At 37.3% G+C, this 17,940-nt stretch overlaps 1 protein-coding gene across 1 annotated transcript in view; it reads left to right on the top strand.

Moving 5' to 3' along the window:
* Nucleotides 1–17,936: 17,936 nt before the first annotated feature.
* The window catches only part of LOC122360869 (zinc finger protein 385D-like), a 5,846-nt gene continuing 5,842 nt past the window's right edge, over nt 17,937–17,940 (top strand). Inside the window, exon 1 of the mRNA XM_043261712.1 lies at nt 17,937–17,940. This exon is cut by the window's right edge and continues 19 nt beyond it. Within this exon, the coding sequence (XP_043117647.1) occupies nt 17,937–17,940 (4 nt within the window).

Here is a 17,940-nt window from a genome sequence, read left to right as displayed (position 1 = left end):
CAATAAATGTTGGCATGCATGCAGCCATATTCTTCGATGATTCCATCACTTTTCATCTGCGTGATTTTATGAAGCTGCGTGCGATAAGTAATTCTGACACGACAACTGTTTTCATAAACCAAGGCAGAGATGATTGCAGAGACCAATTCCTGGGCCACGAATTCTGATGGATTCATGTTGAAAATCTCTTGCGCCATGTTGGAAATCACCAGTGAACTGATCAAATCTATTTTACAGTATTTTAGACACAATTTAATAAAAGAAGAGTGGGTGATAAATCTGTTTGTGTTTAGACTACATGTGTTGTTCACTAATAGAACACAGTTGCGTAGATTCGTTTCAAACTCAGTCATGTGCTCCGATCGCGTATAACTGCAATTTTCTGTAAGTCTGACTTGCGATGATCACACTGCATGTTTAATTGACTAAAAAAGGCGCTTTGTATCCGAACATTAATGATCAGGTGCGTACTACTCGAAATAAATGTAAAAAAACTGCCACTGGAGTGATACATTTCGAAAGGCCTCTTTTTGTACCTAACAGGTAAAGCTATGTACACTTTAAGCATAGCAAAATGAACCCTTTAATTGCTGCCCAGTATTGCTTTGCTTCTTGCTTTTATGTCGTGGTAGCATGCTGATGATTTTATTGTATTATATTATTAAATATCCTTTTATTGAAGTCATTATGTTGGATACCGGTAGTCACGCGCTATGTGTTGTTCTTAAAAAGGCGTCATTGTTTGTGTTGTGCAACAGCACTGAAAATCTGATTATGTTCATTACTTTACTATGTTATTAATTATTCTGTTAAGCAACTCATAAACATTGTAGACCTCATACTGCATCTTTATTCTGAAACTTCTGTAATTTGTTTGAAATCTGATTACGTGTTGTGTTTGTTTTGATTCTGGCTAATTCTTTATTATTGTGATTAGTTTACATTAACTGCGATATCATGTGTTTGATTCGCGTCAAACTTTAGTTAAATGAAATCGTTTGTTTAGATCGATAGTACGCGATCGCATACGTAACATTATAAGAACTTTGTTTGTTCTGTTATTAAATTTAATAAAAATTCCTGTGTTGATTTGCTAATATACTATCATGATCGCTTTGCATAAAACCGCTCTGCTAAACAAACTAAATCTTCATGTAAATGTAATTCACTAAAAATAACGGCGACTCGTATGTTGTATTGACTCACTTGTTTGAAATCTGTTTTAATGCATTAAAAGCAACGATGAACAAAAATGACGAAATATCATTTGATGATCGAGCCGCACAACAAAGTCGTCAGTTTTGGGAGATGCGTATCTTCGCGGCCTGCGTACGCTGGTATGTGTTCGGCCACATTATTGTAAGCAGTAAAGGTCACTGCCCTTGTTGATCCATTTCCTGTCGCCCGATATATGTCTTCAGCCATCTGGTAGGCTCGGCCTACTCAGGTAATCCGCTGACTTCAATGAGGACTTGACTTGAAATGGCCTGAAGAAATTCAATTTTATCTTCAGATCGCTTTCATCCATCACTTGTCACCATTCCTAACTGTGTGCCACGCTATCGGTGTTAATGGATGACCCCAAAGCGAGCTGCCCATATCGCTCCGATGGAGTGCCATTTGGCGTCACTGCATCGAATGACCAAGCGCGGTATCGCAGGACAATCCGCTTTGTAATCACAGCTCATTATCGCGGCGCGTCGGAACCATGTGTTTGAGACGAGTGGCGAGGAGCACTGGTCGACTTTCCGGCCGTCATCGGCAATGGAAATGTGACCAATACATTCAAATATCGCGTGACCGTATCGGCAAGCCTACGTGGCGTTGTCGCTCAGCATCGCTCAATGCGAGCCGCTCACGGCGCATTTTCAAAAAATTAGTAACTTCTGAAATTCGAAGTCTAACCCGTTTAATAACATTTAATTTCATATATCACGAATCGCTGAACATGACATAATTCTTCAAGCGTTATAATGCTCAAGCCATTTTACTAATGGTGAGAAAAACCTAATTAAGACTAACTAATCTTTGTCTTTATACATAAACGAAATGTAATATTGATAGTAATCGACTAACTAGCTAATGTGCTACGTGTACATTTTGTTAAACCTGGTCGTGGCGCTTTCTTAATATTATTAATTTTAATATTTTATTTATAATGATCATTAATATTTACCTTTCTTCTTTGTTAAAAATATTTTTGTTATTTACTATATAAGTATTTATAAATAAGTATGTAAATATTTATTGTTTATGAACTAACTGTACCGCTGACTGACCCATTTTTGTTTCCATCATTGTAACGTTACTGAACACTTAACATTATGACACTGATTTGAAACTTTTGGAAATAGTTTATAATGTTAATTTGTCTGGTTTAATATCACTTGGGTACCATTGTTAACATTGTTGTGTTATTCATTTATAACATCATTGCATTAATTAACGATGATAACTTTATAATTTAACAATATATATATATATATATATGTATATATGTATATATGTATATGTATATGTATTTGTATATATATGTATATATATTTATTTATTTATTTTATTTATTCTTATTATTTTTTGCAAAAAGTTGATTTTAGACTTCTATCTATTTGCTACTTATGCTAATTTAATCATTTAAATATATATATATATATATATATAAACTATTTTTGACTGACTATTTATTTTTACTTGCTACCAAGAAAGTCTCTTCTTTGCATGCTGTCTTCTTTCATTGCATTTTGTGAATAATGCTTTTATATGTTAATATTTAAGTACTCATTCAATTAACATTATTTTACACTTCATCTGAAAATGCAGTTTAACACCATTACTCAACATGTTAGTTTGTTCTTTCACATAAATAGAACGCTTTGGTGTGAACCGCACTTGGTAAATATAAATGCCATTGTCTGGCGGGGGAAAACTGGTTGGTGCTGGAGTGCCCCCTTCTTTTGCCTGTAGGCTACGAACTGTGACTATTTAACTTTTTCATGGATTGTTGATAACATCGCAGCAGCTCTTAATTAAGTCGCGGGGGCAAAGACACACTTCGGCGTCGTTAACCGGCAAAATCACGTGACAACTTCTTCGTGTCGTGCGTTTAATAATGGTTGTTGACCAACATGACGTTGCTCTGTCACCTGTGTCGGCCAATAGCTGGAAAACAATGGCTGTCTATTCATCTTGCGTTAAACCATTTATAACGCTATCGTGATGTGTTGCACCTGACCTCTTGATATAAATCTATATGATATGATCCATATCCCACACTATATTTATTCTGAAATACGTATAACTCAAAGAAGTCTGTCTATGATATGTGCACATCAAGGTAACTCTGCCCTTGTCTTCTTTACAAGTACCTCTCTATTTTAGGCTAAACTATTGTAATAAAAAAAATAAGTGAAGAAGGTAGTCAAAAAGCACAAGCTTTGAATGACGACGAAAACTGCAAATGTGAATGCTTTTGGCAAATAAACTGCGATTTCTGAAGCACATAAATGATAACATCGAGAAGAAAGTGATAAACTGTGTGCCAGAAAAATAATGCAAATAAATTTCTATAACCAGTAACTCAAAAATACAAACATTTAATAAAGAAATGGCAAAATATTAAATGTATTATTAAATAATATTAAATAACCAAAATTAATAAAATAATAGTATAAATAATTAATTTTCTTATTTATTTTATTTTGACTATTTAATTTTACTTATTATTTTTAAATATTATTATTAATAATATTAATATATATATATATATATATATATATATATATATATATATATATATATATATATGTATATATTTTTTTTATAACAATTTTTATTGACTATATTTTTGCGTTTTAATAGAGCCAACTTAATAATGATATAAATTATTGTGAACTATTTAGTATTTTATCTTTAAATATTTTTAATAATTTATTTAGAAATATTAGCTATTATTATTTCTTTTATTGATGTTTATTAAATTCAATTCAACATTAAGTAAACAAGCGATAAATTCATTTAGGGGAAACAAGTTATAACTAAATACTTAAGCTTTAATTTAACTATAATTTTATAAACAAGTAACGTAACATTAACTGACTTATTCATTAAATATGTAACTCTAGCATCACGTCTTTGTTACGCCAACCACCTTGCCTTTGAAAGATCAGCAACTTATTCAAAGGAAGCGTTGGCCGTCTGTGTGGCAGCTAACATATGTCGGGCTGAGCGTCGAAGACCAACGGCGGCTGGGGCGGCTTTGGCGTTAACGCTGGCGCGATCCAGTGAGCAATGTCAGTTTTGGTGACAGTGCTACAGGCGATGGCTTTGATGTTAAGATGATCGTGAAGTTTGTGTGGAGTCGTAATCGCTGCCGAATAATAACACGCGCGAGCAACTGCGTCGAGCTCTTTTATTACACCATTACTCAAGGGCAGGCAAACCTAGTGACTTGTCTGCTGCCACTGAGAACATCGCTAATCAAACAAGCGCGAGTATTCAAGCAGTAGGCATTATAAAATTGTATTATGCATAAATGGCGTGAACTCCAGCCAACCTGTTGTAAAAATAGTCGGCTATTTATTATATAGCGTAATGTGAAGGCATCGAAAAATGACTTGCCGTCGGCCGACTTCATTCATAGTCAGGCCAATGCCGCGATATGTGATGACCAACTCATTCAGTTTACTTGGCGGCCGTCGCGGCGAATGCGCTGTAATGTTGGTCGTGTCGTGCTTTCAGCACAAACTGCGTCTGCTTTATAATAATCAGCTTTCGTGTTGCACCGCAATCTGGCGCGTTAAACTGATGCAGTGCGTATGCAAATTCTGAACGTCATATCGTTATAAGCATCGCCGATGGCAGTCGCACAATTGGCATAAAAAAAGCGGTAATACACTGGTCAATGATACTGTTTTTTCGCGATAATGACGATGCGTACTACGCAACTAGTAAAACGAACAGAAATTAGCATAACAAACTATTTTTACATTTCAGTTAGTATTTGAGTAAAAAATCAATGAATGTTAACGTTATGTTTATGCCGTTGATGATAGCGACAAACTGAACTTATCAAATATTGAGTTTCTACTATTACTAGACGCTCACGCCAATAAATAACAATTATTTTTCTTTTATGCAATGGTACAAAGAAGACAAATGACTTGGCGCGATAGATGTTTAACTCTAATAATTACAAAATGATTGACTTAGTGGAAAAGTTGGTAATACGCTGACGCCTGCTTCTGATCTACAGCTGAATTGTCTAGCCAATAAAATCTTAGAATCATCTGTGGGGCGGAGTTTGCTGTTGATTGGGAAAAGAAAGTGCGTTTAAACAGCCATACACTATTTTGCAGTACCATATATTTAAGATCCCGAAACTACAGTTATATAATTGTATATTTATGTGATTTTATTATTAAACAACTATCTACTATATATATATATATGTATATGTATATATATATATATATGTATGTATATATATATATGTATTTATTTATTATTTATTTTTTTAATGTATATTTTATATATATTTTACAAATGAAACCATTTCATATATTTATATTACGCTGTATCTCAATATCTCAATGTCAACTATAGTGTATCTCAAACACCTCTCAATTCTTAACAAATATTTGCGGCAATATAATTAATCTTATATTAAAAAGCCAGCAGTTTCTCTAAGCATTCGCGCATTTTTTCATTCTTTCTCGAATTGTGAAACCGATACTTCGCATTTTGTGTTGGAAATGTGATACGCTTTTTCATTATTGCTACTGCGCCTGTTATAAATGCTTTGCGTATGCTATCAGGCTTGTCGTGCTTTTGAGCAGATCAGGCTGGTACGACACGTGCGCTCGTCAATTTCTCGCTGAGCTGCACTGGCGTCTGGCCGGCTTCACCACCGCAGTGAGTGATTACCTGTTGCGGCAAACTGATGGATTCCACATTTCGGCGCTGCGTCGGCACTGCACCTTCGTAACTGAGTCACCGACTTTGTCTGATAAGGCAACCCTGGGTCGGCTTTCCGGTTGTGAAACCATTATTACTGCAAACGTAAACTGTAATCTTCAAGCCGATTCCGGTCTGAAAGAAGCGAAGGCGCCTAAAAGCCTGCTCCTCTTGCGGCGACCTGTTACTGTTCCTGAAAGAAGAATATTCCTATTTAAAGCTGTCTGCTGTTTTTAAACCGAATAAATCGATGCATGGTGTAGGCGGCATGTTTCATCTTTGTTTTTAGAAGACAGGCGCTGATAGCTGGTGACGACAAGCTGCCGTGAAATTAAATTCAACGATGGTGAGAAATTTATGAGAAATAGCAAGGGTGCCACATTCTGGCGATGTCTCTGCAAAGGCTTGCATTTACTGAGCACAAATCTAGATTAATGTACAATTGTGGGTACAATAAAATATTGCAAATAATATTGATCATAGATAACTTTTGACCGACAAACTGAAAAATACGTATTACTAAAATAAATCTGCATATTATTATATAGTTAATAAATATATGAACATAATAATAAATATAACAACAACTATATATATACTTTATATATATAATATATGTATGTATATGTGTATATTTTTTTTTTTTTAATGATGGATAGTATCAATGATAAAGCATTGCAGTTCCTCTGCAAGTCAGCAGTCAGCACACCAGCTAGCAATAAGCTGCAGCATTTAGCAACAAGCGCAACAATAATTGCTAAGCTAGGTAAATTTTGATATAATGGCAAAATAACCAAAAAGGGCGTGCCGTGGATGGTTAAAATAAATGATTCAGGATCAAATGACAAACAAAATCAACTCTAATCGTACTTAAAAAAGTGCGAAAAAACGCTTCGCACCTAGTAAACAGTGCATTTTCATTCGGAACCAACGACTGGTCAATGTTCTTTTCGACATCAGCGTAAACACAATGTTTGCCGATTACGCGTTCAGGTAAAACAAAAATATCAGCCGTAAGGAGTCTTATTTCCCGGTGCTGAACAATGTAACCTTACTCACCAACTGCTGTGATCAAAGATGAAGATCATGTTTGTCTTTAAACGCTAACGACACCTGTATTGCCGCCTATTTTGCCATATGACTATTTGTACCAAAACAATGGCGTGTCAGCCGACTGGACGCTGTTTCACGTGATATTGTCGAAATCTTAACACCAAATCTGAAATATATTTCATGAAGTTTTGCACGAGTGGCCGCTCAAAGAAATTCTCGCCAATTACCACTTTGAAGTATTACATTTTATTCGCAGCGCTCAATCAGCGCCAAATGTGACACTTTTTCTGCTGATCGCTCGCGTAAAGACACGGCCGGTAATTTGCTGTGCTGTGTAAGCACCACGAGGTACCAAACATCATCTGCAGTCTTTGCTTTGCTCTGGCGTGCGAAGAACAACGAGTTCTGCGTTTATTGCTGCCTTACAGAAAGCGCATTCATCAGACGACACTCTATTCTGTTCTGTCAAGATGAGCTGAAACAGAAAGCTGTATTCCCAAAAAATCGACCATGGTCACAAACACAGGCGTTTGCGGCTGTTGTTGCTATTGCAGCGACCGCAACACTTCACGTTCGCGTACGCCAGTGAGCAGCGGCGCTGCTCGTGCTGATGCTGATGGTCCCGCCTATCGCTGCGTCGTGTGACTTGCGTGGTACTGTTTCAAGCTCAGTCCCAAGCTGTCTCCGTGTATTGTTTGTTGGCGATCGAAGGTGGCATCTGCAGGATGTAACTGAATCGATTTCTAGTCTAAATGACTTTGTCAGCGTAACACGGCCAATGCGTGCTAACATGTCTGGGAACCTGTTCTGAAACCAGTGTTACTAAAACAACTATTTGTTCTGCTGATCAGCTTCGCCCCAATCAAATGTGCTGGCTAACACAGTGTAATGTGTGATACAGGAAAAGTGACCTGAGAATCGAAGAGCGCTCCTTCTGGCCGTTAAACAATAATAGCTGTGCCTCTTCGACCGAAGAAAATAAATAGTGCAAAAGTCGGCATTATTACTAAAATTGCGTCGACGCGTTATATTGTACGATTCTGTCGCAAAGTTGGCGATAATCGGCTTGCGAAGCGTAAACGATTGCACCAGGTATTTTACGCTGATCTTTTAAGTGTTGAAAAATAGCATGAGCTGTGTTGGCGAATGTAACCGAAATAGTAGCGATTCAAGCTGCGCGACTTTACCATTTTGACTTTGAACGTGAAGAACGATATATTATTTGCATGATTAATAAACTAAACTGAATATTTAGTCAATGCTACTAATGTTTTTTAACAACGAAAAGAATAGTGCACCCAAAACTGTTTTCTGCCATCAAAGCGTGAAGTAGACTGTTTCTTCGTCGGGTATTAACTTTGCTGATAACAACTCCTCTGCAGTGAATGGTGCCGTCAGAATTAGAGTCCCAAACGGCTGATCCTATTTGTAATCCACCTGCCCCTAAGCAAAATCTGTGGCTATGAAAACAAATCACTTTTAGGCTATTACACCCATTTCTGATCTGTACTATACTAGAAAATACAAGTTTTCTTCTCGTAATCAAAAATACACACACATATATTTGTTGTATTTGCGCCTGCAACACTGCCTGTCTATTTCTCTCATAATGTATTTTGACTGCTGACTGGTATCTCGGTGTTACCGTGTACATTACACTCGCTAAACATTAACCGATGAGCCAAGCGCACAAAATATCATTGCTGGCGGCACCCATTAAGCTGCAAATCGATTTGCTAACAGCGATGAAACTGCCCATCTCGGTAACTGCAGAAAATATGCATTTTATTACGAAGCGAACTATTCTTGAGAAAGTGCTTCTGCTTTGGGCAACTCTATGCATCATCTTTGTTTACGCCAACGATCGGGGTGCTGAAGCGGCTAAGCGAGCATGCTGCATTCGTAAGCCATTTGTTCTTTCCCATCTTGAACTGCTCTCGCACACAATAACAAATGGGGCTCGTGTGGAACCGCGTACTGTCGCAAAACGAGATAGTGAGCGATCGCGTGTTGGATCAAGTGACATGCCGCATTCGGTGAAGGCAGTTTCGCCATGCCCATTACCGAATGCTTTGTGTACGGTGTGCAATTATGTTGGCGTTCGTTTCTTGTTTCGCTGCGCGACCGACGCTGTCATCGGCGGCGCCGGTGGTCGATTTACGCACATGCTGCAGGTGAAGCGCGCGTATGGCTGACCTGCCTCAACCGTTGAAGAAACTGGCTCGACCGTGTCGCGCGTGTGGCTGCGGCGAATAGAAGAGCACCGTGCTGCGGTGTCATGATCGCGCGAACTTAACCGGGGAAATGCGCCACGTTCAGCATCGCTCGTTCGCGCTGACGACTGAGCGTTTGTTGTCAGAAAGAAACCGCTGACTATTAATAACGCATGTAGATGTCGGAGAAGGCTGAGCGTAACAGCTTCAAGTTTATTTGCCGCATATGGCAGAACATCAGTTTGCAGAGCGACTCGAGAAGCAGATCTTGTGAAAATGGTCATATGCTTTGGGTGGCTATTTGTGCGTTTAATTCAGGTTTTTCTTTTCTCTTGATAAATAACGGTCATTGTCGAGGCTGAAATGAAGCTGGCTGTTGAGGCATATGTTTGCGTTGACTTACATATTTTGAGTTGACTATCTTCCACTGTCGCATGCTGCGTTTTTAAGCTTGAAGTTATCTGTAAAGATCATGTAACATGAAGTAACTTCGGACTATGAGAGGAAAAAACTATATGTAATGCTGTCATACTCGACGAAGATTACAATGTGTTGATAAACTTTGTACATTTAATAATTCATTTTTGTAATCACGCATTTTCATTAGTTATTGACAAAATATTTAAAAAAAAACCAAATAATAAAAAGCAAATAAACAAAAAAGCAAATAAATATCAAATAACGAAATAAATAAAAATATAATAAAAATAAAACAATGTTATAACTAACCATTTGCTAATTACCTGTTATATATTTTATTTGCTGTCAAAACAAATTGATTCAGCATCTTCAGCATTTCTATTCACTACAGTTTATTGCTGGGGGTTGAGATTTATGTATGACAGAAGACCTCGAGGAATAAACAATGTTGAATTAATTAAAATGTTGATCTCAATGTTATCAGGCAATTTGAAGTTAACCAATCATAACAGTGCTCACTTTAATTTGCGGTCTGCCAAATTATGCATTACATTGAAAAACATAACAAACATGAGCAGAGACTCAAAAATCTGACTTTTGATCCCAATGTTTTAATAGACACCAGTTCAATGTATGTTTATTACTTTTATTGTGCTTTCTCATTGCACACCATGAATGCCCACTGTAAAAATATTAAAAAAAATGACAAAATATTTGCTTTTCACTGATAATGTTATATAATAATTATGGCATATGCTATTTAACTCTTGCTCAACAACATATATGTATGTATATATGTATATATATATATGTGTGTGTGTATGCTAACTAGCTATGCTATATATAGAGAGAGAAGAAGAGAAGAGAGAAAAATTGCAATTTTACTGCTATTATTTTTATTTATTCTTTGGCAAACATTTATATAAACACATATATTGTATTACATCTATCAACAAAGATATAATAACTACCAAATATCTTTAAAAATACGAATGCTGGCTAAAAAATGTATGGGTAATCAAACTACAGTTATTTTTTACATTTGTCTTAGTACTTTTATAATCGGCTGCGTATGCTGGCATTTTAACAATAAGTACAAATGAGCCGATGTGAAGTGGCGATTCACTTCTGTTACTCTAACATCTAACCGCGGACGTGTGAATGTTCTAGCAAAGTGTCGTGCAGCCTGTCAGTGAACAGCGACAGCACTAGTAACCACTATCTAAGTCGAGAAGAAGAACGATCGCTGATGTGATGCGGGCTGAACGAAGGCGAAGAGAAAGCCGCTGGCAAACGAGGATCGCTATGTGTGTGGCTGTGTGTGCGTGTGGCGTATTGACTGCCTCCTGTTCCGGTCAATGCAGCTGAAAATATACCTGACCAACTATTGAAAGCTGGGTGTCGAGGAAGACACCAGCTCACTGCTGAAGTCAGAGAAGAAAGAAGATAACTGCTTCGAAACTGATACCGAACGGCGTATTCTTGGCGCGCCTGATGTGCCTGCGATCTTATGCGTTGCGCTTTCAGCCCGTGGCGAAAATGTAAAAAAAGAACGGCGTTGGCGTCTTGTTGCTAAAATACTTATCTTCGGATGCTTAAGTTTTCGTGTAGTATCATAATTCAAAATACATGAAAATGAACTGCGGCAGAGTGGTGGTCACAAGCGAAAATGCGTGTGTCGGCAGACTCTAAACCGGAATGCAACTGACTGAAAATGCAGCCAATCACAGGAGTAAAAATGTCGGGGCAACTGTTATTACGGCGAGAAAACAAACTATATTCATAGAACATGATAACACTAATGATAATACTGTGCTGTATTTTTTATTTAAATATGTCGTCAACACTGCTGTTTGTTCGATTTAAACAAGACTGTACGGCTCTTTTGAACAGTTTCACTCTTAACAAAAATAGCTCACTGAAAAACAACGAAATGCAGCATCCGAAGACTTTCACGGTCTTCCCCGAACTGAAATCTTGGCGGTATGATGCCATCAAGCATAAACTGTATTTAAATTGAAACATTTATGGAAGTATTGCCAGTGACATCAATTTATGTTTCAGTTTTCTCAACGTTTCTTGCTAGCCTAACTGTTTTATTCCCTGATTTCAGATGTAGATCTCAAAAAGCACTGAAATCGTATCAAAAACTAGATATAGACTCTCGGCGTAAGCGGTGTTTTTTCATTGAAGGACTACCTGCACCATTCAATACGATATCACCCATTACTTCATGATAATTTGTTTGGTACATTCCCCTTGAACACAGAAACGTGCAGTTTGAGGGTGAAAGCGTCGATAATTCTGTCTCCAAACGAAGTCTTTATGTGGGCGCCTTAAATCGTGTAAAGCATACATATAGGAGAAGATTGCTCGAGAAAAATGCAGAGAAACCAGCAGAATTTGAGAAAGGCGATAAGTATTTGCGAGGAAATAGAAGCTCAACTGATGTCGACGTAATCTTCCCAGGAATCTCGGCGTCTGCAACGCTCGGCAAAATGGGGCAAAGCTTGCTTGCTGGTACATACAACTGCTGCGAATGACGATGATTCTTTCGCTAACGCTCGTTTCGAAACTACGATGAATTATCGTATAATTTCTATTTGGCTCAATAAGCGTCGTTTATTCTGTGATCAAGCTAGATTTATAACACCGACCTCGGCCGTCGCGTATTTTCGAAAGTATTCTAATGTGATTACTTGTTTAAAACAGCACAGGTATTATGTCGGCTAATCTATTGTTGCAAACTGTAACATCTGTTTTCATGTATTTGATAAATATAAAGTGCAGACCAGCGTTTATAATAAGCTCTTTTAAAGGACACACCTACATTTTATATTTTAACTTTTTTCCAATAATTGTCTCCAGTATCTTGCTGTCAGGAGTATCTTGTTTTTAATAGTGTTGCAGGCCTGATACTATTACTGATCTGTGTGAAGATAGTGTGCAAGTATTGTTGCGATCACTTTATTCTGAACATCAATCGCCCTACTACTTTACAGCTGTGAATAAAAAAAATCGTACTTTAAAATAAATGAGTTTAAATAACGCACGACATGTTGCCAACGCAGCTAACAGGCGCATGTTTCACGAATGATCGCTGGAGGTGGCTTTGATGTGCGACATGCGTGCCTGCCGTTTCTAACGCTCGCGTCTGTGCGGGCGGCCGAGTAACTAGCGTTGGACGAATGGGCCGACTGCCTTTCATGGCGCTATATTTCCGCACTGTGTTCGCGGCGTAAAATATGGAGCTGAAATATGGTAGCAACTGAGCAAGCCAGCAGGCGAGAGATTTCATTGTTTCTAGTCAGTAATGACTACGCCAATGAGACTCTGCCAATTGAAGGCGCTGATCTAAGCCGGTGAATGCTGTCGAAACTCCGAGACACTCTGACCAGTTGTGTAATGAAATTGAAAATGAAGGCGTCTGCCCGCAATTGAAACGAGGTCGGTGAGGCAGGAAGAACTGAGAGAAGATGACAGCTCTCTTTCTTTTAGGATTATATGTCATTCTCTATTGGCTTTTATAGAAGAAAGTGTATGTAACATATATATGTATATATGTATATGTAACATGCTCTTATACACACATAATACACACACACCTACCTGGCTTTATACTATACATAAGAGGTAGTGATTTGAAATGTCAGATATTTTCAAGTGTGTTGTTATGTAATTCTATTAATAATGACTACTACTCTTTATATTGTTTACATATAAAATTTAATATTGTATTAATACTTATTCATCTTTTTTAGTTCTAGCTAATATTTGTTTTAATAATAACATTTTCATTATTCGACTGCTGCTATTTTGCCAATTTCTTAAACTATAATACATACTTTGTTATCATAACACATCAATAAAATATAATTAACAAAGTTAAATATTGTTTTCATATTATACCTGCCTTTACCTACCTACCTACACACACACTATATATATAATATATTATTTATTGTATTATATTATATTATTTTTTAAATATTAGAAATATTAATTTCATTTATTTATTAATCTTTTCCAAGGCAATATCATCAGCTATTTTTTATCAAACAGATGATATTTTACAGTCGTATCTACAAAAGAACATCGGAAGCCTTACTAACTGCCGGACTCAAACATCGTTGGAACTAACATTTAAAAGAAGCAAAAAATGTGTTCACTGCGTCCTACCACTGAATGAATGCAGTGACAACTAAAATGACTGGTAATATTAAGTGTCAATCTTCATTGGGAGAAGCTGATATGTGATTGATGACATTAAGATGACGAATCTGTTCTGCTAACACTAACGATATAACAGATACGTCGAAGCCATTCGGTCGTGTGAAAGAACCATTGATCTCTTTGTCTTTCGGCTATGCTGATGTTTCTCCTTCTTCTGGCTCGCGGTCAGAAATCCTCAGACTCGCAACGCACTTGACAGCTTGTCAGGCTATATACTCACAAATACCCTTTAACTGACTTATTTTCACGCAAATGTCTTTGCTCGGGTGATCGCATGTTGTAGTTTTGAGATATGCCAGAGCTCCCACGAAACGTCCGACTACTGATGTTGTGAAGCGAACTGTGTTCGAGGTCGCCGGCACGCTATCGTCGTCGGTAATCCTCATAAATGTTTTTTAATGAGCTTTGATGATGAGAGCTGTTTTAAATTACTGCAGAAAACAGCTGGTGGAAGTGATATCTCTGCTTTCGACACAACGAGAATAACGTTTGTCACACCGTGTTCTTGCAGAGAAAGACTGAGTGTGGTATTTTCGTTGCAGGCTGCTACTGTGAATCAACATGTTGCATCGTGAGCTTTGTGCGGCTCAAACTATCCGCCAGCTTTGATTAAGTAAGCGGCATGACTCGTTGAAGATCGGCGTTTTGATCAACAATAACTACTGCATTGCGGCTCTTTACTTAATAATATGTTGTGTTGTTCATGTGCAATCCCAGCTATTGACTGAGGGTTTCCTCAAAAAGTAATAAAAAGAACCGTGTGAGTCGTGCAGAACAGATCATTAAAGAAGATGAACGCGGTTCACATGGTGGTGAGGTACCTGTCGATCGGCATCTACAAATAGGACATATTCTTTCCGAATAACTCTTCACACTGCGGCTGACAAACAGTACTAAAACTATTGAGATGATGAAGAAAACAATAGTATGAACGTCGGTATTATAACATTTAAAATTTAAAACTAAAAGACTAAAATGAACATTTGACTAAAATATGTTTCCGGTTCGATATTTCAATTAAATTCAGAAAGTTAATAGACATTCTAAAAATCAAACGAAACTTTAATGAAAAAACTATAAAAAGCAAAAATGAGTTAAAATGATATGAACGGAAAGCTGTCGGTTGTGTCGGCTTCAACATTTACTAATAAATTTTTTCACAGCAAATGCTGTGTGTGAAACAAATGACTGCTAAGCTATTAACGATGATTAGCCTTGACCTTTCGTTGACCAACAATGCAGCCAATACTAATATTGAACACTTGATTTGACTTAATTTTGGCTCTATATTTTACTAGTTTCAATTTTTCATTTTAGACAATTACCTTTTTATCAACATAGCTGAGAATGTTTTTTATTTTTGCACGTCTATGTAACAAAGAAAATAAATAAAGCTAAAAGTTGAAAGCCTCGTACAGTATAACCCATCACTGTAATCGTGAAACACCTACAGACACAAGTACAGTACTCGTGACGTGTTATAACAGACTAAGCCATTGTATTACAGGCCCAGCAGACAATTTATTTCCTGTGTAGGAAGTCTCATCTGTAGAGAAACTTTGAGAAAAACTCTTCACAACTCTTATTCCGTGATCCAACTGCGACAGTGTCGTGTGACTGCTTGATTTAAACTCAGGTATAAATAATTCTTAATGCGGCAAATCGTCGCTGTAATGAGAGAAAATGAATCCTTCGACTGGTAACACCATTCATGACTCGGCAAACTTAATCTCACAGCGGCTGACTACTTCAGCTGGATGAAGAATAAACTGTGTGCAGAAGGCTATTGAGAAGTTAGGGTGCTTTGGGAAATCGGAAGCGACAAAATCACACTGTCCCAAAAAGCGGTAATAAAAAGTTTTTTTGTGTCTTGTTGAGCAATCGCTGTTCTCATTGATGAAGCGTGATGCCTGCAATGGCTGATCGACAATCAACAGCTTAATATTGCTATTTCAGCAATAGCGGCGAGCTATTTTTCATAATACGAATAATGACAACATCGTAAATTGAAACTGTCACCGCAGAAGCGACTCTAACTGATGGTGCGCATGCATGACACGACAATCACTCTGCAAGCGACTTCAGATTCAGTCGTGATGAAAACCGTTCAGCGGCAATATGGCAGTAAAGCGCAAGTTATGCAGCCAACTTACTGTATTCTAACTGCCGTATACTAATGTAATGCGTATATTTAAATGCGCGAACATTGGTACCTAGTTATCTATGCAGTGTTAAAAAAATCATGTTTTGACACGTAGTAATTCTCTGGTGTATTGAAGACTGAACTGGCAGATAGCACTCTACTGCAAAGACAATGTTCGGCGATGTTACGCTAGTAAATGAGCCTTCTGATCAAATGTTGCGCTAAAAAAATAAGTTGCCAAACCAATTATTTCACCGTTAACACGAAAAAAAATATGGCATTTCGGACACATGTCATTTATTTTGATACTTTGTTACGATGATCGATAATAATATTGTAGTGTGGATGCACGGTAACTGCAGTTTTGAAATGCTAAAATTTAAAGGTTTGAAAATAAACATTTATTGTAATATCTGATGAATTTCTGATAAACAAACTATCATAATGAACGCAAAAAACAGCTGGCTTTGATATGCGACCTTGAAAAAACGGTAACAGTGTCACTCATTGAAACTGCTGTATATTAAGAATGTATGTTTTTAGCAGTGCGAAGAGATCAAATTACCCGTTAATCAGTTTTCGTTCTGCTGTCATTAGACCAATTGTTTTCAAGACTGGCGACGCTGTGTGTTGAACTTGTTGAACGAGAAAAATGACATCCATCTACTCTTTTATGGTGATAAGAGAATCTGGAATAAATAAAGAGACTCTATTGTAGGTCGCAATAAGCGACAAACAAATGATGTGCCGGGTCACGAAGTGCGTGAAGAGAGCTCTGTTATTACCGTGCAAAAGGATCGAACCCTTGAACGATGATCAGGCGTCTACAAAGCAGCTCTGGGAAAATCGGCAGCGGTGTACGAATATTTCGTCGGCTTGATGGGCTAACTGCTACGGCGGCGTGGCGCTCATCCCTCTCGACGATATTTTCAACGCAATGAAAATGTTTCAGATAGAAGTCACGCGAGAGCTTCGAGGGTACCATTTGACGAATAATGTCATGCATTATTGACGATAACGTAAGCTTTCGACGAGTCATCACGGTCAAATATGACACTTACTATTATTCATCAAAAACACAATCAGCTACTCATCATCGATAATTGCGTAATAAATATGTAGAAAAGTCTGACTTTGAGCTTGCGTATACCAATCACTGGTAAAACTCAAGCGTGTTTACATTCAACATTATTTTGCAATGTCGTATTGAATTTCACTATCGCATAACAAATGAGCGACAAGCCAAAAGGTACGATGTAATTATTTTTCGCTTTATATTTGAAAATACTATGACCGATACAAATAAACATAATATATTTGTTGTTTTAGTGATGACCATGATACTTTTAATTTATATAGTCAAATGAATAAATGTTTTATTAAAAGTGTACTTTGTGTTGAGTGACAGTCATGCAGAACTATTTTGAACTAGTGTTATTTTTACATTTAGGCAAACTAAATGATTGTTAAATAAATGACTCAGCAAGCTCACTGTGTGCTGGAACACCAGATTTTCTTTTATTTTTGTAACTGGCACCTTTGAACTCTTTTATGTAATCTTTATATATTCTGACCAATTAAGCTGCTTTTAAAAATGAAGGTACTAAACTCAGTATTTCTCTTTTACCTATTTGAACGCTTAATAAATGAAGCAAGCAATTATTCATGGTAATGAATAGTCTCAGCATCGAGCTATAAATAGATATGCTATTATTTCAAGCAAGGCTTATTGCCACTAGCTACACTTACAATGTTGAGTCGGTGATGAGAATCCTGTCAAGCTCAGTATTCTTCTTTTGGTCGACGGCGTGAAACCTGGCTGGTGGTCTGCTCGGGGTCGGGAAGGAAGAGACATTCCGCGCCAGCCCGCCCTGGCCGGAAGGCTTTGTTTCAGCCGTCGTCGGTTGGTTTGAAGCGGAAGGATGA

Source organism: Puntigrus tetrazona, chromosome 16, assembly GCF_018831695.1.
Source record: "Puntigrus tetrazona isolate hp1 chromosome 16, ASM1883169v1, whole genome shotgun sequence".
Taxonomy (NCBI): Eukaryota; Metazoa; Chordata; class Actinopteri; order Cypriniformes; family Cyprinidae; genus Puntigrus; species Puntigrus tetrazona.
The sequence above is the reverse complement of the archived record's forward strand: the minus strand, read 5'-3'. Positions and strand labels throughout refer to the sequence as shown.